This window comes from Podarcis raffonei, chromosome 5, assembly GCF_027172205.1.
Source record: "Podarcis raffonei isolate rPodRaf1 chromosome 5, rPodRaf1.pri, whole genome shotgun sequence".
NCBI classification, from domain to species: domain Eukaryota; kingdom Metazoa; phylum Chordata; class Lepidosauria; order Squamata; family Lacertidae; genus Podarcis; species Podarcis raffonei.
The window spans coordinates 85,276,331-85,300,371 of record NC_070606.1 but is presented as its reverse complement, the minus strand read 5'-3'; the positions used below and the strand labels follow the sequence as shown (position 1 = coordinate 85,300,371).

At 42.1% G+C, this 24,041-nt stretch overlaps 1 protein-coding gene across 1 annotated transcript in view; it reads right to left on the bottom strand.

The window, feature by feature from the left end:
• Positions 1-24,041, bottom strand: part of SERPINI1 (serpin family I member 1) — a 95,399-nt gene that overhangs the window by 37,618 nt on the left and 33,740 nt on the right. The window contains exon 2 of the mRNA XM_053390454.1: positions 3,941-4,213. Within this exon, the coding sequence (XP_053246429.1) occupies positions 3,941-4,190 (250 nt within the window). The 5' untranslated portion in view covers positions 4,191-4,213. The remainder of the gene's footprint in view (positions 1-3,940; positions 4,214-24,041) is intronic.

Sequence of the window (24,041 nt, the reverse complement as noted above, 5' to 3'; positions counted from 1 at the left end):
AAGCCCATTGTCTTCCCAGTGGAAAATCACAGTGATATTTTCGCTTTCGACAGAGAAGGTCATTGCAAAATGGTATATAGGGTGGCCTGACTCTTCTTCAAAAAGACTTGGGACTAATAAAACATTAGAAGCAGGGGCATCCGCCCAAAGCAATTCAAGGGTCCTCGTGAGCAGCCAAAGCTACATTTAAATGGAGAATTTTCCATTAATGCCAAGAAGTGTTCAATATGTGTCCCTATTATGTAATGCTTTGCATACATGGAAAATAATGGGCAGCCCCCTCTCATCACAGAGCAAGTTTGGGAAACCTTTGGCCATCCAGATTTTATCAACTACAAGCCCCAGCCATTGACAGATCTATCTCCAAGAATATGTCTAATCCCCTTTTACAGAGATGTAGGCTGAGGGCCCGTGGCAGTGAATTTCACAAGTTAAATTATGCATGGCTCAAGGTATTTTTGTCCTGAGTCTACTGCCAACCAATTCCACTGGGTGACCCGAATTCCTAATATTATGACAGGGGAACAAAAACTTCTTTGCGGCCATTTTCGTGTGCAGTCCTTTTGTTCTTTTAATTCCACCCTCACCTTTCCTCTTGCATGTTCCCTGCGTGCACATCATTCTCTTTTTGAACCAAGGCAATGAACTAGAGCGCAAAGCAGTCCTTTGACAGGGAATAGCATTCATCAGTTGACAATCAACTGTTTTATAAACCGGCATTATGTGCCCATATGTTTCCAACTTTTAATGGGAGGTTCCCAACCACTTTTGTTAAATATTTACACTGTTGGGCCAGCTGTTTAAAATTTCCTCTGCTATTCTAAAGATTCCCATAGAGCTCCTTCAAGATTTCCCCAAAAGCCGCACTAACGATGTTTACATAGGATTAGCGCATACCATTTGCACAGAAAAAATAAACCAGCTCAGCGCGCTGCAAATGTCGCTGCATTTTGAAAATGATGACAGACTGTCACCTTGTCTCCAAAATGAGAACGGGACTTATTTTTAAATCCCTTCACCCCTTTTGTTTAGCGTTGCAAGGTTTGCAAAAAAATAAAAATAAATCAAATGCGGTTCTGTCAGCAGGGATGGTTTGGAAGAGCTGAGGGTCCAAATGGGCCTCCAGACAGGACACATAAGGAATTTAGTGCGAGGCCCAAGCTCATTGCAGGTGAGTGGGGCTGGAAGTTGCTTTTACCCTCACAAAAAATTGTTGAAAAAGTGAGGATTGGAGATACTGCGGTGACCGTGAAAAAATAGGGGGATGGGGGCGGAGTATACATTTTGGGTTGTATCCAACACTCTACACACAGAGTTCCACTCATGTAACACAACTTATTCTTCCTCTGCTATCCCTGTATGCCCCCAAATCTGCTCCAGTGGACCCCAGATACCTCTGTTCTCCCATGAAGAGGCATGAAATCACATCGAGCAAGGGACCAAATTATTGAGGAGGGGGGAAAACCTTATCCCCATGTCTCAGATACAATAAGAAGGGTGAAGACGGAAGGATCATGATAGCAGCTAGCCACAGTGGCCCATTATTTGGTAACCTCAAGTTTAGATTCTATAAGGCACCTTTGAAGGGAGACTGGAAGCTCCTCGTGTTCAGAAAATAGCGCGCAAGATTAAGAGTGAAGTTTCTATTCCGGTCCACATAACACCAGTCTTGCACTAACTGCAATGGCTACCAGATGCTACCAGGTCCAATTCAACATTTTATTGCAATCCAACAACACAAGGTTCTCTGCTTGGCTCCCTCTCCACAGAGTTTTAAGCAGACTGTGAAGATACACCTTAATCAGGCCTTTGATTAGACTAATGCTGTTTGTAATTTTAACTCCGTTGCGCGTGGACTGAATGCTGAATTTTTGGTGAAGTGGGCGAATGTTTATAATAGGAACTGATTATAGTCTTAACCGGTTTAGTTATGTAATACTGTTGCTTTGATCATATGCACGAGTAAACAACCCTTGAATCTTTTCTCTGAAGTGTGCTTAAAAATGCATAACTATATTAGTTAAATAATCTATAAAAGAAAACTAGCAATGAATTCTTTAGCTGCAACACACCATCTGAATGTGACATATACATGCCAGCCAACTGAATGTTGGTCTACCTTTCAGTCTTGCCTTTCTGATCATTGCATGACACTCATCTTTTCCATTTTAAAACAATGTAGCAGGCATATTTTATGTGTTTGTTCATCCCCTTGTTACCTAGAGACATTCCAGTTTGGTTTAAGGCCTGTATTTGGCACCAAAACAGCCTTAGGGGTTGCCCTGATTTATGACCTTTATCAGAAGAGAGATGAAGGGAGTTAAGACCCTGTTGGTTCTCCTTGATCTCTCAGTGGTTCTTGATACCTTTGACTATGGTATTATTCTGGAGTGACTTAGGGAGGTGGGAGTACTCTGTTACAGTGGTAACAAAGCTCCTACCTGCAGGGTCACTACCAGAAGGTAGTACAGTGGTAACTCCGGTTGCAACCTCAGGACCGCTTCTGCGCATGTGCGTGTGGTGGTAGACCACTTCTGCGCATGCGCACACAACAAAACCTGGTCAAATACTTCCGGGTTTGCTGCTTTTGCATGCTGAAGTTTATGTAAGCAGAGGGTTACGTAACCGGAGGTACTACTGTACTAGGAGATTGCTGCTGGCTCCATAGCCTTTGGGCTTTGGGGTCCAACAAAGGTCCATTATATCTCCTATATAAAACTAATAGAGCTATTATACATGGATTTGAAACCCGTCAGTATGCTGATGACAGACAACTTTCTCTTCACTATTCAGTATGAATCACGAGAGGCTATAAAAGTGTTGGACAAACATCTGGAGGCAATGAAGGAAGGGTGGGGCAAATAAACCGATGCTAAATCCTTACAAGATGTAAAGAGAGGTGGGTGGGAGGTTTTTGTGTCCCAGGATCAGGTGTACAACCTGTTCTGGGAGAGGATGAACTCCGTTTGAAGGAATAGGTTCATAGGCTGGGAGTATTCCTAGATTTCAACTTGTCCCTCGAGTCTCAAGTGGCTTCTGTGTGCTTATGCCTAGCTTAGAATGATTTATCACAATTGCAGTTTCTGGATCAGAATAGCCTGGCCTCAGCTGTCCATGCTCTGGTGACCTCCCATCTGGACTTCTGCAATGCGCTGTATGTGGGGCTGCCCTTGAAGATGGGACAGTGGTTGCCTCTAGTACAGAAGGTAGCTGCTAGGCTGATAAGTGGGATATAAATTGAGTTAATAAAATAAATAAAAATAGCAATTATTTATTAATAGTTTTTAAACTATCTGTTTAAACTATTTGTTTTAAAAGGAATGCAGAGCTATTCCTGGAATTGTGTGTGTGTTGATGTGCGACATCATACACATCACCCAATCAGCATGATGTCAAAATAAAATGAGGTGTCCCCCCCCCCAAAGTAATATAATATCTTCCTTCAAGCAGGTTTTCATTCAATACGAATAAAAGAAGATTAATTTATTCTTTTATCAGCTCTTATCTGATTTTTATGTGTTATTTTTTATTGAGAATTTTATTGTCAGCTGCCTTGGGCATTTTTATTATTGAAAGCCGAGGTATTAATATACCAACTCATCATTTTCTCTTTAATAATACATATTAAGGGCCCCCTTCTTTCCTTCAAGCAGATGAGACCTTGTAGAAATATTAAAATTCACTTCCATCAACACAGGTGATCAATCCTGTCTAGATTTCTATGAAAGAGCCATTTATAAAGAAAAAAAATATATGTGGCACTCATGCTTCCTAGACTGTTATGCAGGACCACCATATGTGTGTCTGCTAAGATGTTAAGACCTGCTGAGTTCAATGGAATTTAATCCCAGGTGAGTGTTAAACTGTTGTTTTAATGTATTGACCGGACAAAATAATAATCAAATAAGTGTCGCTTGACACTTTGTTGAATGCTCATTACCGTTTTTCAAACCTTCATATCCCATGGCGTGTCTGATTTCCTTAAGGGTGGACCCATGAGCTCCGAGTTCCACCATTCCCATGGCGATTGATATTCCCAGTGGAGAGAAAATAACATTTTCATCTTCCCCCGCAGCTCTCAGCTGATTGTAAACATTCACTGAAAACTCTGCAATGGTTTCATCAGGAAAACTGGTGCTGAAGCCTTCGCTTTGCAAAACAAGCAGAGACAAGAGGCCAAGGAGAAGCATGTTGAATGGAGGGCGTTTCAGATCTGTAAGGAAAAATTAAGAATTGACGAGTTAATATTATATTGTGCACATAATAGATTAGTGGGATCATTAAATTGTATTAAGCAGAGCATAGTGTCATTTTCTTACTTTTTAAAAAAACAGCAACTCATAAGCCATTCACAAACACACAAGAGTGAATTAGAAAAATATATAAGAATTAACCCAATTGGAGAGAGACCTGTTGGAATGTAATGTCAAAGTGCTGTCTACTATAAAATGATATTATTGGAATGGGAGACAAAGGACGAGCAAGTAAAATCTTCAAGGATACATTGGGCAATAGATTTTGGTTATAATATAGATACGGAAACATGGGAACGATTGTGGAATATGGACATAAAGTTTACAGCATGTTATGGTTTAAGAGAGTATGACATGAAAATGTTATATAGATGGCATCTAGCACCTAGTAGATTGGCAAAAATGTATAAATCAAAATTTAATAAGTGTTGGAAATGCAAAGAGAAAGAAGGCACTTTTTATCACATGTGGTTAAAGCTTAAAGCTTAATGGGAAATGATATATAATGAATTGAAAAAGATGTTTAAGGTAACATTTGCACGCACAAAACCCAGAAGCTTTTCTTTTGGGAATTATAGGTATAGAACTACCAAAACAGTATAGAAACTTATTTATGTATGCAACTACAGCTGCAAGAATGTTACTTGCCCAAAAATGGGAAGAAGAAGAAATCCTGATGAGAGAAGAATGGATATGCATTCCCTCCCAGGAGTGGGGAGGTGGATTTCCCCTAAGGTGGGCTAGTGATGCTATGGCTCTTTTTTTTATATATAATTTTTTTTATTGATTTTCCAACATATATTATAACACATTACAAATAACAATACAAAAACAAACAAACATATAAACATGTATAATTTCATAACCTTTTTTCCTTATACCCAATTTCGACGACTTCCCCATGCCTCCCTTTTCTGCATCCCTGTTTTAAACTTTTTCAGCAACCCCTGATCTCAATTACTTATAATTCACTTTCTTTAACCTTTTTCTCTTACCCAATCATTTATCGCTGCAAATCTGCTTTACCTTACCCATGACATTTTAACACTCAATAATTTTACAACAGTTCTTAAGATAAAGTTTAAATTTCTTCCAATCTTCTTCCACCGTCTCTTTCCCTTGGTCACGGATTCTGCCCGTCATCTCAGCCAGTCCCATATAGTCAATCACCTTCGGTGATGCTATGGCTCTATGGGAGTTACTGAACTTCCTGTCCCATCAACTCCAGCCACTATGGCCAATGGTCAGGGATGATGATGATGATGATGATAATGATGATGATGATAATGATAATAATAATAATAATAATAATAATAATAATAATAATAATAATAATTTATTCCTACCCCGCCCATCTGGCTGGGTATCCCCAGCCACTCTGGGCGGCTTCCAACAAAATATTAAAATACAATAGTCTGCTAAACATTAAAAGCTTCCCTAAACAGGGCTGCCTTCAGATGTCTTTTAAAAGTCTAGTAGTTGTTTTTCTCTTTGACATCTGGTGGGAGGGCGTTCCACAGGGCAGACGCCACTACTGAGAACGTCCTCTGCCTGGTTCCCTGTAACTTGGCTTCTCGCAGTGAGGGAACTGCCAGAAGGTTCTCAGTGCTGGACCTCAGTGTCCAGGCAGAACGAGGGGGGTGGATGATGGCAGTTTTACACTGCTGGCTAGAGTTTGAGCAGGAGTTCGCCACTGGTTGTGACCCCCTCACATCAGTTTTATCCAACTCCTCCTTTTTCAGGAAGAATGCCTTTTATGGGACTTAGGACTCCACTCTTTGCCAGGTGCTGCCTCTGGAGAGTAGGGAGGGAGAACTTTGACCAGTTTGCATTATAACGCAAACCTGCTTCGTTTGCCACTTCCAAGCTAACCCGTGAAGCCAAGAGCAGCTATCCTTCGAAAGACACACTTCCTCAAATGTTGTGACGCAGCTCTCTAACGACGGCAACAAAATGTGTACAAAAATGCCCACGGAAATCACAAACAAATGCAGAAATGGAGGAAACTGAAGAAGACTGGGGAAATGTGAAACTGCGAGAAACCAAAACCTATGAGGGAGGCAATGCCTCATCCAACTGCGAAAACACATAAAATGGATATCCAATAGCCAGTTCCTTGAAAGGTTTTTCGCCCCGATAAGCATTAAGGCTAACTCTGCTATGCCAGAGAAGTGAATCCTTTGAACATACAGTGGGATTTGAATCTGCAAGAAGCATGTAGAACAATGTTTCCCACACTTGGGTTTCCAGCTGCTTTTTGACTACAACTCCCATTATCTATAGTGAGCAGGACCAGTGGTCAGGGATGATGGGAACTGTAGTTCAAAAACAGCGGGAGTCCCAAGTTTGGGAAGCAATGATGTAGAGCAACGGCAGCCAACATGGTGCCTTCGAGATGTTGTTGGACTGCAACTCCCATCATCCTGGACCACTGCCGATGCTGCTAGGAGTTGCAACCCTAGGCAGCACATTTGCTACCCTGATGCAGAGAAGTGTGCCAGTTTTCATAGATTCAGCCTTTAACTGAATGCTGTGTCACATGAATGGTGGAGAAGTTTCCTGTAACACAAAGACACACACTACATCAGGAATGGGGGGGGGGTGTCCTTCCTCTACATTACACTAACTCCACCCAGTATGGCCAATGGCCATGCTGGCTGGGACTTATAGTCCAGCAGAACATAAGAACTTGCTAGTCCAGCATTCTGTTTTCACAGTGGCCATCCAGATACCTGTGGGAAACCAGTGAGCAGAGCATGAGCACAAAACACTCTTCAGCTCCTGTGTTTTCCAGCAACTGGTATTCAGAAGCATTGCTGTCGCGTCTGTGGAGACCAACAGGTTTCTCACTCCTGCTATACACCTATTAGAAGACGGGGTTAACTCCTAAAGCAAAAAAAGGACACCCAAGACGCATGTTTTCTTTGACACATGAAAGCATAGCGCATTGCCTTTTTGCCAGGATGTAGAGAAAAATAGCTTGGAATGGAACCTTACATTACAGTTCACTGAGGATGCTGTCAGTCTAATTTACACCTTCAGTTCCTTCTGCTTAGGAGGTCCATGAATAAATGTTAGTCCTTCTGGACAATGTGCTCATGGTTGCATTCACCTATCAGTTCCTGGGAAGCTTGGAAGCTTCTGCCTCTAAGACAGGCATCTCTCTGCACACCTTCCACCTACAATTCTGGCTGGCTGGTCTAGTCAGCAAATAGGAGAGCAAAAACCGTGCCAGCCATTAATGGGTGGAGCTCCGTGAGGAGCACAGGGTGTTGCCTCTTATTTGCAGCATGCAGTCTTCACAACATGTACATTACAACGGATGCGTTATGCACCAAATTACAAATGCAGCCCCCATCTGAACTGCCAGAGACCCTCCAAGTGTCCCTGTTTTCCAGGGACAGTCCCGATTTTAAAGGAGCCATCCTAGTTCCTGATCTGATCCTGGAATGTCCCATCTTTCCTTAGGATGTCCTTATTTTCATTTGAGAAATGTTGGAGGGTATGAAGTTGTGCAACCCCCGAGCCAAGGAGATAAGTAGCTATACAACCTTTAGAAGACACCTGAAGGCAACCCTGTATAGGGGAGTTTTTAAATGTCTAATGTTCTATTATATATGTTGGAAGACCCACCAAATCTGCTCAAGAGAGTTGGGAAACCAAGAGAAAACATTTAGCAGGCATGCAAGGAGTGGAGAGGGTCTTTGCACTAGCAGAATTATTTTGCCACCCGGAGTATGCGGAACTGGCCAAAATGATGGGAAGAATCTGAGAACAGCGTGACCAGAAGTTCTGGACTAAATTTGACTGGACTAAATTTGTGAATTATTTGAAAGACAATTGTAGTCAATCAAACACGATGGTAGGATTGCAAGAAGCTTTGTAAGGAAAGGTATAAAAATCACTGCAGAGAAGAATAAGAAAATACGATGCTTTGATGTTTTCTTATTTGAAAGCAATGGTTAAGTGGTGAAAATGCAGAAATTTGAAATGAAAGATAGAAAATCGTAAGGAAGGTTTGAAGGAAGTCATGGCCCTAAAAAGCCCAATTGTATAATATAAGAGGAGAGATTGTAATGGAAAGCATTGTTGTAAAATTAATAAAAATGATATGGCAAAAAAAGAAGAATTATTTTGCCACCCAATATAAAAAAACCTGAGAAATAACAAGCCAAAAAGCAATTCAACCAGCTTAAGCGGTTCAAATTTCTTGAATTGAATATTCTGGATCAACAATGTCCTTAATTATATCAGGCACATGGACAATCCAGGGATCACTGAGCATATTTAAATCGTATCATGATGAGTGGGCTTTCTGTCCACTCTTATCTTCCTGAAATGAGAGATAGTAACCAGAAAGGGAGAGAATGGAAAAGAGTATCGCCCTGAAGAAGAGCCTAACATGCAGTTGGTTCCTGCCATGATGTCCCTCCATTACACTATTGAACTAATCCCTTTTGTTCAACATCAATACACTAATCCATCAGGAAAATAGTGGCTGGCCTGAAATCATCATATTATTTGCCCTGGAAGGTTTGTCTTGCAAAGCATGAAGAAAGAGAGAACGTTGTCATTACACAATCTGTTTATGAATGTGTACAATGCCCCAGTCTTTTATTTTTTTAAAAAAGTGCAGAGAGTCTTACTTGACTTGGATATGGTTCGTTTATGGTGGTTGTTAATAGGTGGTTTGTTTCCTTCTCTTCGCTGACCTTTTGCGATAATAATACTTAACATTTATACGGTGTATCTTATTAGCACAGTGCTCCACAAACATTATCCAATTAAATATTGTGACAGCTCAGAGTGGTGTGTAATTGAATATTATTAAACCCATTTTATAGGTGAAGAAACACAGTGTAATAGGCTGTTGTGTGTGTTTTGGCAGCAGCATGAATGCCTACTATACGCAAACAGCAGGTTGAGATGGCTAAAATCATTCCTGGTAGGAGAACTGCATGGCTGACTCCTTCCCATAAAAATAATTGTTCGTATGTACAACTCAAGAATATTAGGGAAAAGGCTAGGCAAAGCTGGAACTCCTCTCACTTAAACTTTTCTTTACTATGTAGAACATTTTTGTTTTATTTTTTGCAACAAGGAGGACTATTCAATCATGTGTAATCTTTCCAAATGTTCTTAGACCACAAATCCCATCAAGCCCAGCCAGTAAGTCCAATGTTGTTGTTCAGTCATCTAGCCATGTCTGATTCTTCATGACCCCATGGACCAGAGCACGCCAGGCACTCTTGTCTTCCACTGCCTCCCGCAGTTTGGTCAAACTCATGCTGGTAGCTTCGAGAACACTGTCCAACCATCTCGTCCTCTGTCGTCCCCTTCTCCTTGTGCCCTCCATCTTTCCCAACATCAGGGTCTTTTCCAGGGAACCTTCTCTTCTCATGAGTATGTCCAATAGTCAGCGCCTGAAAGGGATATGGCCTCATAGATATTCCTTTCAGTGCTCAGCCAAATATGAGCCTCCTCTGTTCTTAAGAAGTTCTTGATACACAGAGCACTCAGCTATACAGCTGCAAATAAAACATTTTTAAGTGTGTTGTAAAGTGCATTATACAAATGTGACATTAGATGGCGATGGTGAGCTATGGCAAATCCAATATATTTTTCAAAACGTTTTTAACATGTGTCTAGATTCCACCAGAGTCGCATGTGCAACTCACAATTAACAGGCATTTTGAGTGCGTGCTCATTATGACATAGCATCAATCGAAGAGTTTTTCCGCAAACAACCAATTTTGCTTAAATTACCAAGGCCCCAAACTTAACTTACGTGAAGACTTGACAATTATACAAAATCTGCTTCAGGGGGCATCAGTAGGTGAATTCTCTGCCCCACAGCCACCTGTGTCACTTTGTAGACCACTCATACAATGGTAAGCTTGCTTCAGCTATGCCCTCCACAACAGAGGGATAAGACTGGTTTGAGTCACGCAACATGTCAAGCCAAATGATGGCTTGGCGGGGTAGTGTAGACTCCTGGATCTGAGCTTGCAGATGTTTCATTCGTCCCTGGCTGCCATGCTGCCAACGGCCTCGGTTCTTTATATCTGAAGTTCAGCCTGGACACTGAGGTCCAGCGCCAAGGGCCTTCTGGTGGTTCCCTCATTGCAAGAAGTGAGGTTACAGGGAACCAGACAGAGGGCCTTCTCAGTAGTGGCACCCGCCCTGCGGAACGCCCTCCCATCAGATGTCAAGGAAATAAGCAACTATCCTACTTTTAAAAGACATCTGAAGGCAGCCCTGTTTAAAGGTAAAGGGATCCCTGACCATTAGGTCCAGTCGTGACCAACTCTGGGGTTGCGGTGCTCATTTCGCTTTATTGGCCGAGGGAGCCGGCGTACAGCTTCTGAGTCATGTGGCCAGCAGAACTAAGCGGCTTCTGGTGAACCAGAGCAGCGCATGGAAACACCGTTTACCTTCCTGCTGGAGCAGTACCTATTTATCTACTTGCACTTTGACGTGCTTTGGAACTGCTAGGTTGGCAGGAGCAGGGACCGAGCAACGGGAGCTCACCCCGTCGCGGGGATTCGAACTGCCGACCTTCCAATCAGCAAGTCCTAGGCTCTGTGGTTTAACCCACAGCGCCACCCGCGTCCCATAGCCCTGTTTAGGGAAGTTTTTAACGTTTAATGCTGTATTGTGTTTTTAATATTTGATTGGGAGCCACCAAGAGTGGCTGGGGAAACCCAGCCAGATGGCCGGGGTATAAATAAATAAATTATTATTAGTAGTAGTAGTAGTGGTAGTCTTAGCATGCCATTCCAACCCAGGCTCTTGGCTGTGAAGACTAACCACAGGCTGTAACCAATGTTTATTCTTGGTTACTCTAGCATAGTCTAGAGAGAGAGCTTGGGTTTGGGCAACACACTAAACCAAACCTTGGTGTGCCTCACTGTGGCTTACTGTGAACTGCAAATTAGGCCATTGCTTTTTTCATCTGTGGAGGACAGTACATCTATGATGCTAAACTTAAAAAAACAAATCATTTTCCACCAATCATTTATTGAGTATTTAGCAAGCTGAGGAAGAAGTAATAATAGCTCCACTGTCCACATCTCTTATTTACCTCACTATTTGCTGTAGTAGGGTGAAAAATAAATTACCTAAGCCCTGACCATGGTTGGCTTTGAATGCTGCTTGAGGCTCAACTACCTATTTCAGCAGTGCCATAAAGCCGTTTAACATTTTCCTAGGGGAGAGGTGAGAAATAATCTTCCTCTCTCTGAGGCATGGCCATCATCATTTTCTTTCAAGGGCTGTAAGGCAAACAATTCATTTGAACAAAAACAGAAATCAACGTTTATTCATTATTATTCCCTAGATACTTTTGTTCCTTAATGAAAGCTGCTGTGTGCCAGTATATAGAAGAAGTGGACTCTGATAAGGGGATTTTGACAAGTCCCAGCTCTGCCTTGGGCTCGTTCTGCAACTGTGGGCAACCCATTATCTCAGTCTCCATACAACATGTATGAAATGAGAATAATAGTAAACTATCTCACAAGGCAAAACACCCTGAGGTTTTGAAACTACTACATAATGAGTTTTAATGCCACTACTTATTCTTACCTGCCTGCTCTCTCTATACTTTCTTAAAACTCAGACCTCATTGATTTGATGCACAGGATAGCTTAACTACTGTTGTCTATGCTCTGGTAACCTCGAGGTTAGATTACTGTAATGTGTTATACGTGGGGCTGCCTCTGAAGACGGTTTGGAAACTTCAACTGGTGCAGAACTCAGCGGCCAGGTTGCTCACCGGGGCAAGATGGTTTGAGCATATTACACCAATCCTTGTCTGACTACACTGGCTACCAATTAGTCTCTGGGCCCAATTCAAAGTGCTGGTTTTGACCTATAAAGTCTTTAAAGGCTCAGGACTGCCTCTCGCCATATAAACTTCCCTAGACCCTGAAATCATCTTTTGAGGCCCTTCTTTGTGTGCCCCCTGCACGAGAGGTCCGGAGGGTGGCAACATGATAACTTTTCTGCAGTGACTCCCTGCTTGTGGAATGCTCTCCCCAGGGATATTCACCTGGCGCCTTCATTATACACAATTAGGCACCAGGCAAAAACATTCCTCTTTAACCAGACCTCTGGCTGATTGACGCGGGTGGCGCTGTGGGTTAAACCACAGAGCCCAGGACTTGCCAATTAGAAGGTCGGTGGTTCGAATCCCCACGACAGGGTGAGCTCCCGTTGCTCGGTCCCTGCTCCTGCCAACCTAGCAGTTCGAAAGCACGTCAAGTGCAAATAGATAAATAGGTACCGCTCCGGCGGGAAGGTAAACGGTGTTTCCGTGCGCTGCTCTGGTTCGCCAGAAGTGACTTAGTCATGCTGGCCACATGACCTGGAAGCTGTACGCCGGCTCCCTCGGCCAATAAAGTGAGATGAGCACCGCAACCCCAGAGTCGGCCACGACTGGACCTAATGGTCAGGGGTCCCTTTACCTTTACCTTACCTGGCTGATTGACATTCAATGCCCTTTTAAAAATGTGTTGCGGAAAGGGGGGCGTTATTGGTTCATTGGTGTTTTTATTTTTATTATGGGTTTTGTGGTTTTTAGAAGATATCTGAAGGCAGCCCTGTTTAGGGAAGCTTTTAATGTTTAATAGACTATTGTATTTTGATATTCTTTTGGAAGCTGCCCAGAGTGCCTGGGGAAACCCAGCCAGGTGGGCAGGGTATAACTAATAAATTATTATTATTATTATTATTATTATTATTATTATTATTATTATTATTATTATTATTGTTATTGTTGTTGTTGTTGTGATTTTATGCTGTGAACTGCCCTGAGATCTGCGGGTATAGGGCAGTGCATAGATTTAATAAATAAAAATAAATAAAATAAAGGCACCAAACCAATCATATATTCAAACGTAAGAACTTAACAGGAGCATGCTGGATCAGGCCAGTTTCCCATCTAATTCAGCATCCTGTTCTCACAGAGGCCAACCTGATGGCTGCAGAAAATCAGCAAGCAGGACCTCCTGTGGCTTCCAGGAACTGTTATTCAGAAGAATTACTGCCTCTGATCGTGGAGACAGAGCAAACCCATTATGGAGTGATGGGCAATGTTACTAAGCCTACACCTCCTTTTCTCCTATTTTACTTCTCCTTGTAGTATTTAGATTATAAAATCATAAATCAAACTTGGTCAACTTGCCCCCTGACAGTTCTTCAATACATATGCTCTGTGTAATGTATGCATTACCATCTAAATATCTGGCATATGGGGCCCATTAAGAGGAACAGCTATGACCCAGGAGGCTGGTTTCTGGGTGCTGACTCTGAGACACGGCGTGGCTGGAGAAGTTAATTTCAATTCTGTGCAGGTTCCCAGGCCTCATCAAGAATGGTTTGTTCTGCTTTTAACTCAGCTTGTAGCCAGTTTCTACGTAAACAGCAGAAGATAGCACACTCTGCAGAACGCAACCTGCCTATCATAATTACAGACACTGTGCTACAACAGATGGAAGTATGGATGCTATGACAGTAGAATATATGTAGATTTTAATCATACAAGATGAACTTTGGCCCTGTTAATTAACAGATGGCAATGAAGAGGTTGCCTTCAAGAATCGAGGAATAAAATGATCCAGAATATTAGGAATAATCTGGGCAAAGTTATGCATTTTTTAAGCAACGGGACTTTTGGTTGTGCCAATTGTTCTTCCAACAGATTTTTAAAACAAATTTCCCACTGATGGGGCGCTCAGGATTAATCAAGGTGGAAAAAAGACATTCTGTTTTCCTAATAAGTGGGCGGGGAACAGGAAAGCTTTCCAAATTTTGGGGTATTGTGTTTTAATGGTGGAATCTCAGTAACGGTCTTCTTTCTGCACCCAATATAACTGCATACAAATAATAAAGGGGTTGTTTAATCACCCCTAAACTGAGGGTGCTTTATTCTTAAAACATAAAAACCTCACTTCAAAAGGAAGGAAACAATATTAACAACAAAAATGAAAGTCACAGACGCTCCAAATGATGTTCATATTCAGTTGTTACAATAATCAGAATATTCTGATGCCAAACACCTCGCAAGTCCTACTACTGCATTAGAGATTTGGGGGCTGCTTAGTCCCTGAACAGGGGTTCACAATGAACTGCTCCTCATTGATACAAACCCTGGACTGACAGGCTGAGAGATCCCCCATGAGATGATTTCAGCAGTGTTATGTCTGGGGGTGTAAGACTGACATAACACACTGAAAAGTTTGCAGATGTTTTGCAGTATCTCAAGGTAAACAACAAGCTGTCAAGAATATTTGCAAGTTAGCACTTATGAGGGAAAGCGATATGTCAGTCTGGTTTACACCAAGCATCTTGTGGGCTTGTAGCCTGATCCTATCGATGGAGGTTCACTAAAACGTATAATTCAGGCATAGGCAAACTTGGCCCTCCAGATGTTTTGGGACTATAACTCCCATCATCCCTGACCACTGGTCCTGTTAGCTAGGGATTATGGGAGTTGTAGTCCCAAAACATCTGGAGGGCCGAGTTTGCCTATGCCTGGTACAATCTACTGAATTCAGAGGATTTTAACCTAAGTCATTACGGGACATTTTCTTGTACATTGAGTGTATCTTATATCAACTAAAGTGGACTCCATTATCCTTTATTGCATACACCTGGGGCTACTCTAGATTAGTGCAATTTGGGAAGTGTAGGGGTAGCAAATTTGGGGGCCAGAAGAATAAGGTGTGAGCGGATATTAGAAAAATATAGCTTCCAGACTTTTGGCAAGAAATTTCTGTTCCTCTCAGCCTAGAATCATTGGCTCCTGCTGGGTGAGAGGTAAATTGGGAGGGAGAGCATCCTCCCTCCTTTAAAAGCATTTGCAGCCATTAAAAATATTTAATGCAAATGTGGTCATTAGATCGACTTACGACTTCTGAAATGGTTAGCAGGGTGGTTTGCAATGACAAGCTAACAGTGAAATCCTTAGGAACCCTGTCTCCTGAGACAGATGGATCCCAAAATCATATAAAACAATATAAGACTCCGGACTTCTAAAAGCCTGGGAGAATAAAAAGGCAATCACCGGGCATCAGAATGATAGCAAAGAGGGTAGCAGATGAGGCTTCCTGGGGAGCTGGCAGAGGAAGATTTAGGGCTACTGCACTGGGTGCTGAGCTTAGGGGGTGTCACAAGACAACACAACTATGAACAGAAGGCGAGAGGCAGGGGGCACAAAATTTTGGCCTTGTACAGGGCGCCACTGAAATATGGAAGACTGAAGTTCTCCCCTGGAACTAGTTGCATAAATGGGGCACCACCACTGAAAATGCCCTTTCTTGCCTCCCTGCCTGCTTCACCTGAGGCACTCCGAGGAGGAGCCTACACACAAAACCCCAGCACAGAGGCAGATGTTTCTTCAGGTAACCAGATCTCAAGCTTTCTAGATTTCTGATAATGAAGACTGGGTGGTAACTGCCCAATAGGCAGCCCTCAGTGATTTCATCATGACATACAAAAACAGAAATCACTGGGGAAACTGGCAGGTAGGAGATGGGACAGTTAGCTAACTTTGCTTTGGAGGAAAGCAAACCCCACCCCACCGTGTGAAACTTGGGCACCTGCCCACCAGTTCAAAAAGTGTTTACTACTGTTAGACTAATTCTTCTTCTTGAGCGATCACTCGTAACTGAGTAAGATTGTCTTCCATGAACACAGTCTTAACAGTGAATCAGTATGTGACTGTGGAGTCCAATTCTGGATCCATATATCCTTCCACAGTGGGGACATAGGTTGCCAGGTGGGAGTTGATCATGGTGAGCGTTTGCCAAGTGTGCCTTCCTCTTAGCACATTTCTCTCTTTTGTCCTGAGTTTGAGCATCTTCAAAGTCCATGACACCTTTGGTAAAGGTTGTTCTCCAACCGGAGCACTCGCAGGCCAGTGTTTCCTACATTTGTTTTGATTTGCCTTGAGACAGTCTTTAAACCTCTTTTGCTGACCACCAGCATTACGCTTTCCATTCTTAAGTTTGGAATAGAGTAGTTGCTTTGAAAGATGATAATCAGGCATCCGAACAACATGACTAATCTAGCAAAGTTGATGTTGAAGAATCATTGCTTCGAAGCAATGATTCCAAGTGTAAGTCCTTTTCAATCCTGAATAAAGAGCTCTGTGGAACACCATTGCTCACCTGAAACAGTACACGGTATAATCTGAGGCACATCAGAGAAGTGTTTCAGCTTAAAGCATTGTGAATTTAAACAGGGAAAACAGGTAGAGGGAAAACGGGGCTCCATGTCGCTACCTGGTGACACAGTGTTATAAAAGGTAAATAAAAGGTAAATGACCTCTGGACAGTTAAGTCAAGTCAAAGGCGACTATGGGGTTGTGGCACTCATCTTGCTTCAGGCCGGGGGAGCCAGCGTTTGTCCACAGACAGATTTACGGGTCATGAGACCAGCATGACTAAACCGCTTCTGGTGCAATGGAACACCGTGACAGAAACCAGAGCACATGGAAATGCCGTTTACCTTCCTGCCACAGCGGACTTATTTTCTATTTGCACTGGTGTGCTTTTGAACTGCTAGGTTGGCAGGAGCTAGGACAGAGCAACGGGAGCTCACCCCATCATGTGGATTCAAACCCCTGATCTTCTGATCAGCAAACCCAAGAAGCTCGGTGGTTTAGACCACAGCACCACCCACTCCCCGTCACAAAGTTATATCGCACACACAACGCATATAAATCGCTTTTTCCTTACCAGTTTAGCTGAGTCCTGAATCATTTCCAGTCATTCTTTTTACCTCACACTATAAGCTTACTTTTAAACAATGGGGAAAATAATTCGAGCATTTAAAGCATGAATATGCTAATTTTGCATTTCCTGATTAAAGCATGAAGCTCTTCACAACTAAGACAGATGTCCCTGTGGCTTCCTGATGACATCGTTCTGCTGCTGCACTCTGTGACTGAAATTAAATCTGCCCTTTTAGTCTATATAGGCAGAGGCAGAGCCTCAGCTGGTGTTAAATATGCAAGTTCTATCAATTTCTGTGCTTGTTCCAGCTAAATGATCATGATTTCTTGCAGGTCTTATATTTATACACTCTAAGATTCCTTACTCAAGTTACTGTACCTGTGAAGCAGTTTTATTCACCCACCCTTATCCAGTTACAGAGTTGTAAAAGGTAAAAAGGTAAAGGACCCCTGGACAGTTAAGTCCACTGAAAGGCGACTATGGGGTTGTGGTGCTCATCTCACTTTCAGGCCGAGGGAGCTGGCATTTGTCCACAGACAGCTTTCCAGGTCATGTGACCAGCATGACTAAACCGCTTCTGGCACAACGGGACACCATGACGGAAACCAGAGCGCATGGAAATGCCGTTTACCTTCCCGCCGCAGTGTACCTATTTATCTACTTGCACTGGCATGCTTTTGAACTGCTAGGTTGGCAGGAACTGGGACACAGCAACGGGAGCTCACCTTCAACGCAGGGATTTGAACTGCCAACCTTCTGATTCGCAAGCCCAAGAGGCTCACTGGTTTAGACCACAGCACCACCCACATCCCCATTGTTGGAAGGGACCACGAGGGTCATCCATAGCTTTAGGAAGCAAAACGGAGGACTTTTCATTTCACCAAGTCTTTGATTCCCCGGCAATATCTATTATTGCATTAACACCCCACCTTTCCTCCACAGAGCTCAAGATGGTGTACTTTTACACCCACAACAACCATGTGAGGTTATTTTAGGCTGAGAGAAAGGTCTCTCAGTATGCTTCATGGCCAAGTGGGGGCTTGAATCCCAGTCTCCCACATCCTACCTAGTCAGGTACCACACTGCACCATTTTAGACTTTTTCCTCCTGCTACATTGGATTCATTCACTTGTATTTTTAAGGCTTATGGATTTACTTGGACTTAACAAGTTGGTTTTATGGATCACTGTGAACTACCCTGAGAATTTTGGATCGAAAATGCAGGCTGTAAAATTGTTAAGAAAAAGGTAAATAAGACCATGAGGCTTGCAAAATTAGACGAAAGGTTCATCTCTGTAGTTCAGAGTCTGCCTTCCTTCCTACAGAGGCCAACTAGAAGTTTCTTGGAAGTGGTGTATGGTCAAAAGCCCCGTTCTACTGTCGATCTCCAGGAACTTGTGTTTGGCTGGCATACTACCTATGAACAAGGAGATCCCACAGAGCTATAATGGCCAATAGCCACTAAAAGACTTGATAATTTATCTAACCCAATTTTAAAGACAACTGAGCCAGTGGCCATTGCCCTGTCTTAAGGAAGTAAATTCCCTGTGTTCAAATTATTCTTGGTATGAAGAAGTACTTTTGTGCATGCAATTTCTCTTATAATCATCATTACATTTTACAACCATAGGGAGGTGACACCGTTTATACTTCATCCCCTTAGGTACCTAAATGTTTTGGTTTTTCTCCAGCTTTGACAGAAGGCTGTTTTGGAGCTTATTCTTGGAGCAGCAGGGACTTCAAAACCCCTGTTCAGAGAACAGCAAATCTGTCCACGCAAATAAAAATAGCAGCCAAAAATAGCACATTTTTATGTGCCCAGACAGGTGTAGAAATTCACCTCCTTAGGTTGCTAGTTCACTTTTAATAAACAACAACAACAACAACAACAACAACAACAACAACAGTTCCCAAGTTCTATATGATGGTTTCTGAGGCACTCTGGGGAAGTCTATTTCTTTCTTTCTTTCTTTCTTTCTTTCTTTCTTTCTTTCCTCTCTCTCTCTCTCTCTCTCTCTCTCTCTAACACACACACACACACACACACACACACACACACACAGAGAGAGAGACTTTTCCTTCATTCCAATGCCTCAGAACCCATTGTATATAACCTGGGAACTGTCATCATCACATTTTTTAAAAAACAACACCAACCACTAGGAAGTTACACTTAGCTCAGCACTGGCAAGGCCGCTCAGGAAGGCCAAGACCCTGTCAGCTGCCTTCATTGCAAACCTGCCAAAGAGCATTTCAGGCATAAGACAGAAGAAGAGAGGAAGAAGATTATATATATATATATATATATATATATATATATATATATATGAAGTGTAAACACATAGAGGAACCACCCAATTATTCCTTCTTAATGTGGAATCCACAACAAATCAGAGATGGAATTTTTAGTTAGTAGTCTGGTTTTATTCCTCTGAATCGTACTGGATTGTTGATCATAATCATATTTACATTGCATTTGTGGCACTGTATAGGTGATTCTCCATTTACGTGGGGGTTATGTTCCGAACCCCTGTGTTTATACATGGAATTGCATAAAATGGGTCCTCCTGGCCCCTGAGGAGACCCAACTCAGAGTGCCACCGCTGCTTTCCTGCATATCAGCTGAGGAAGCCTCGCTACCCCCTCTGGTTTGTGGAGACTCTCCTCAGAGTCTGAAGAGGATATCCTTTCGGGCTCTGAGGAGGGTCTCCTCACAAGCCAGGAGGACTCTTCAGGGTGCTCCCCATTTCTGGGATCCACTTTTGGGATCCTGGCACCGAGTGTGTGCCTGGTTGCATGCAAATAGAGCATGTGCAAATGGGGAGTTGCCTGCATTCTAATTCCTTTGTACCCCACCCTTAAATCCATTTTTCAAAAAACAAATAAGGCATGAAAAACTGACAGAAATAGTCTCTCTCTCTCTCCCCCTGTTTGTGCTGTAAGAAAACAAGTCCTTAATTTGATGCCAGAAAGCTCAAGGTTTGCACAGGGGAGAGTTTAGGAGTGATAGTTTTCCCCCTCTCCTTTCTGACCCCTTTTTGTAATACAGCTGAAGCTAGCCAGTTCCATAATGCTACAATTTTTCAAGGCCTCGTGAGATTTGTCTTCATTCTTGACTTTGATAGCTCAGCACAGTAAGAAAAATATAGAAAAAAAGGTCTTTCTGATCATGTAGCAATGGCAGCATGGCAGATAACAGCCTTGTTATGTTCACTTCAGTCAATATACAAGGCTAGAAAAGCAAAGTATCCCAGAACGCATTCAGGAAAAAGGCTGAAGTGTGCAAACAAACTGACAAAAGGAGAGTTATGTTTTATGGGAGGGTGGGATGGAGAACAAGGGGGGTAGCTATGAGCACAACGAAATGTGGAGCCGGCTTTGCAGTTCACAACTTAGCCCTGATTCCTGCAGCATCAAATCAAATTGCTGTCTAGGCTCCAAGGAAGAGATGATCCCACCTGCTTATGCCCGAGACGTTATATTTCTTCCTCTCTTCTTTTAAACCAGACTCTTGCTTCTGTGTGCCAGGATTGAATCTGGGACTTTCTGTATGCAAAACAGATACACTACCACTGAGCTCTGATGGAATACCGAGAACTGAATTTTCTGTTTACTGATGGATCGTTCAATAGATAAAATGTTTTGGCAGCAGTACAAAAAGACACAAGCCCCATTTGCACACCACAGTACACTATGAACCATGGCTTACTGTGAAAAAAGCAGTGAGCTGATGCATGCTGCTGACATTGCTCCCATTTCACTCTGCCCTTCCAGGAAAAACAGTCCCCAAGCCTTGTCTTACCATGATGTGCAAACCAGCACCTATGGTTTGTTTCTCCCAAATAAACCATGGTATTTCTGGTGAGAGCTGGACCATAAAGAAGGCTGCTCACCGAAGAATTGATGCTTTTGAATTATGGTGCTGGAGGAGACTCTTGAGAGTCCCATGGACTGCAAGAAGATCAAACCTATCCATCTTAAGGAAATCAGCCCTGAGTGCTCACTGGAAGGACAGATCGTGAAGCTGAGGCTCCAATACTTTGGCCACCTCATGAGAAGAGAAGACTCCCTGGAAAAGACCCTGATGTTGGGAAAGATGGAGGGCACAAGGAGAAGGGGACGACAGAGGACGAGATGGTTGGATAGTGTTCTCAAAGCTACTGGCATGAGTTTGACCAAACTGCGGGAGGCAGTGGAAGACAGAAGTGCCTGGCGTGCTCTGGTCTGTGGGGTCACAAAGAGTCGGACACGACTAAACGACTAAACAACAACAACAACAACATCATTTCTGGCTTACCAATCTTTTTTGCCCTGGTTTAGTCTGTAGATGTTAACAAAGCTATTGAAGCTCACGGCCTTGGAACCCGAGTCTTTATGACCATATGCCACACATTATAAACATTTTTAGATTTGTTCTGCTTTCCTTAGTGATGTGCAGTTATATTCATATTTCAGCATGCATGAGTGCCAAGAACAAAACTAGCATTTTAACGCCAGCTGTTGATTCACCTAGTTGCTTGCTTCCTAGAGCCAGGAAAACTTGAAGCTGATTTCCACTTTGTTTGCTGCATGCTGTCCAATTTAGAAGGATAAATAAAACAACGGCAAGGATGTCATCTCAGAGACAATACATGAGCAGCTCTTCATGCAGTTAGTGACTCACTAAGGCAAACTGAGTTCACGTATGGCAGCCCACCAGGTCTCATGATAGGTCCTGGTTTTTCTGTCTGCCTTGGTTTGAAAAAATTGGGGCAGATCACATGACATGATGAATTGTGCTCAGCCTGAGCAGACCTTCAATTCTTGAACATACAATTCAAATCCTCAGGGAAGCGTAACCATACGTCATGGCCTTGATGGCCTGATAGGAATAGGAACAGGGAAGAAACTCAATCCAGTTCACATTTAAAGACGAATCTACAATATTCACAATTTCCAACACAACATGCTAACCAAAAGATGTTCATCATTTAAAATGCACACTTCTCCAAATCTTGCAGTGCATTTGTTCAGCCAAGTAATGTGTCAAAAAATGCATATGATAAGGTAAAGTGGGCATTAAAAAGTATATATTTGTGAAAATAACATATAGAAATGTGTTGTATCAGGGGGAACTGCTTTGCAAGATTTTCCACTAAAATGCCAATGAATTTTCATGAGGACCTTTAAAAACATCTTGCAGACTGATTTGGAAATGTGGAGAACTGCACTAAAGATTGGAAAAACAAGAAATGGAGAGAAAGTGAAATTGACAAAATCACCCATCCCTGCAAGAGAAAAAGGGATATAACTGAGCTGAAATGGGCACAATAATGTGAAATTATCAAGGAAAATTTGAAGCTCTGCTTCCTAATGACATTTTGAAATGGGACTCACCTCTAAACTTATTCAGCCTTTTGGGAATCCTTGTAAACTATCTCTACCTTTTGACCCTTCTATAACAGACAAAGGAAGAATATCATATCAGCAGTTAACACTTGACAAGTTTTATATTTATATATTTAATACAGTGGTACCTCGGGTTAAGAACTTAATTCGTTCTGGAGGTCTGTTCTTAACCTGAAGCACTACTTTAGTTAATGGGGCCTCCTGCTGCTGCTGTGCCGCCGCTGCACAATTTCTGTTCTCATCCTGAAGCAAAGTTCTTAACCCAAGGTACAATTTCTAGGTTAGCGGAGTCTGTAACCTGAAGCGTCTGTAACCTGAAGCGTCTGTAACCTGAGGTACCACTGTAATCATATAGTTGTATATATAGGTAACACATATGTGCATATAATTTTAAGCATGGCATTTGGGAATAAGTGAGCAAGTCTATCTCTCAAATGAATATCCAACAGAAATGAGTGTTTGTTGCTATTGGCCTGGTGAAAGAAAAACAACCAATGGAAACTGCGGGGGCGAGGAGAGACATCTTGTTCTGGGTCACACAATAAAATGTCAGAGCCTAAATTTTAAGAAGTGCTGAGCTAGAGCATCTGGGTTTTTTTTTTAATGATCTTTTCCTCCATATTTAAATATAAATGTAAGTTCTTTAATATATAATTGGGTTTTTTAAAAAATCCAGACTGTTTTATGTTGCCTAGGGCTACAATTAAATGGGTTTTTGCTACTATCTTTTATTGTTCTTTGTTGAATTTAATTGTTATATATAATATTTTTAACATTACTTTGCTTGTAAGCTGCCCTGAAAATAATGACTTATGGGTGGCTTTAATAATGTGGAAGGGGGGTGGCATAGCAGAGATTTATAAAGCTAGGCTGATGTGGACAGAGAAGAAAATGTTACTCAGTTTCTCAAAATACTGTAACTAGTTCATACAGTAAAACTGATTGGCAGGAGATTCAGGACAGGTGAGAAAAAGGGAACCTATGGTTCTCCAGACATCATTAGATTCCTGCTCACACCAGCCCCAGCCACCATGGCCAATGGTCAGAGATAATGGGAATATTTGGATCTATAGATTCTCCATCACCAAATACACAAAAGGGCATATTTCACATACTGCTACCACAGAAATGGGGGATTAAAACCAGCTTCCTAGGATTTAAAGAAAGCATTAAGGAGGGCAGTCTATCTTTGGTCATTTGGTCATTTACATTGCCATTTTTAAATACAGTTACCACATTTACAGTATGATTTTTGAGATGGAGCAATCAAAGCTGTATATTAGCATTGTAAATGTAACCACACCAAAGGTTGTTTATTCTTTCACTTCTTTTTTGAGTTTTCTCACTTCTTGGAATCTGGAAGTTGCATATTCTGTATTTTACTGTGAAATTTGCTATTTTGATGTTTACCTCCAGAAGCTGTTCCCCAGTTGCAATTTAATTAAAAGGGCAGTATCTAAGATTCACCATATGTGACTGCCATCTGTAATAGCTGCAGTTCAAGTCTAAGGGCGACATTACTGCATGTACTGAAGCGTAGTTTTATAAGCGATGAAAGCTGTCACTTATGGTGTAGAAATTGTTATTATGGCTCATGATATTAGCACATCAGTGGGCTATAAAAGCTATCATTGGTTTTATTTTAATAACATATTTAACAGCG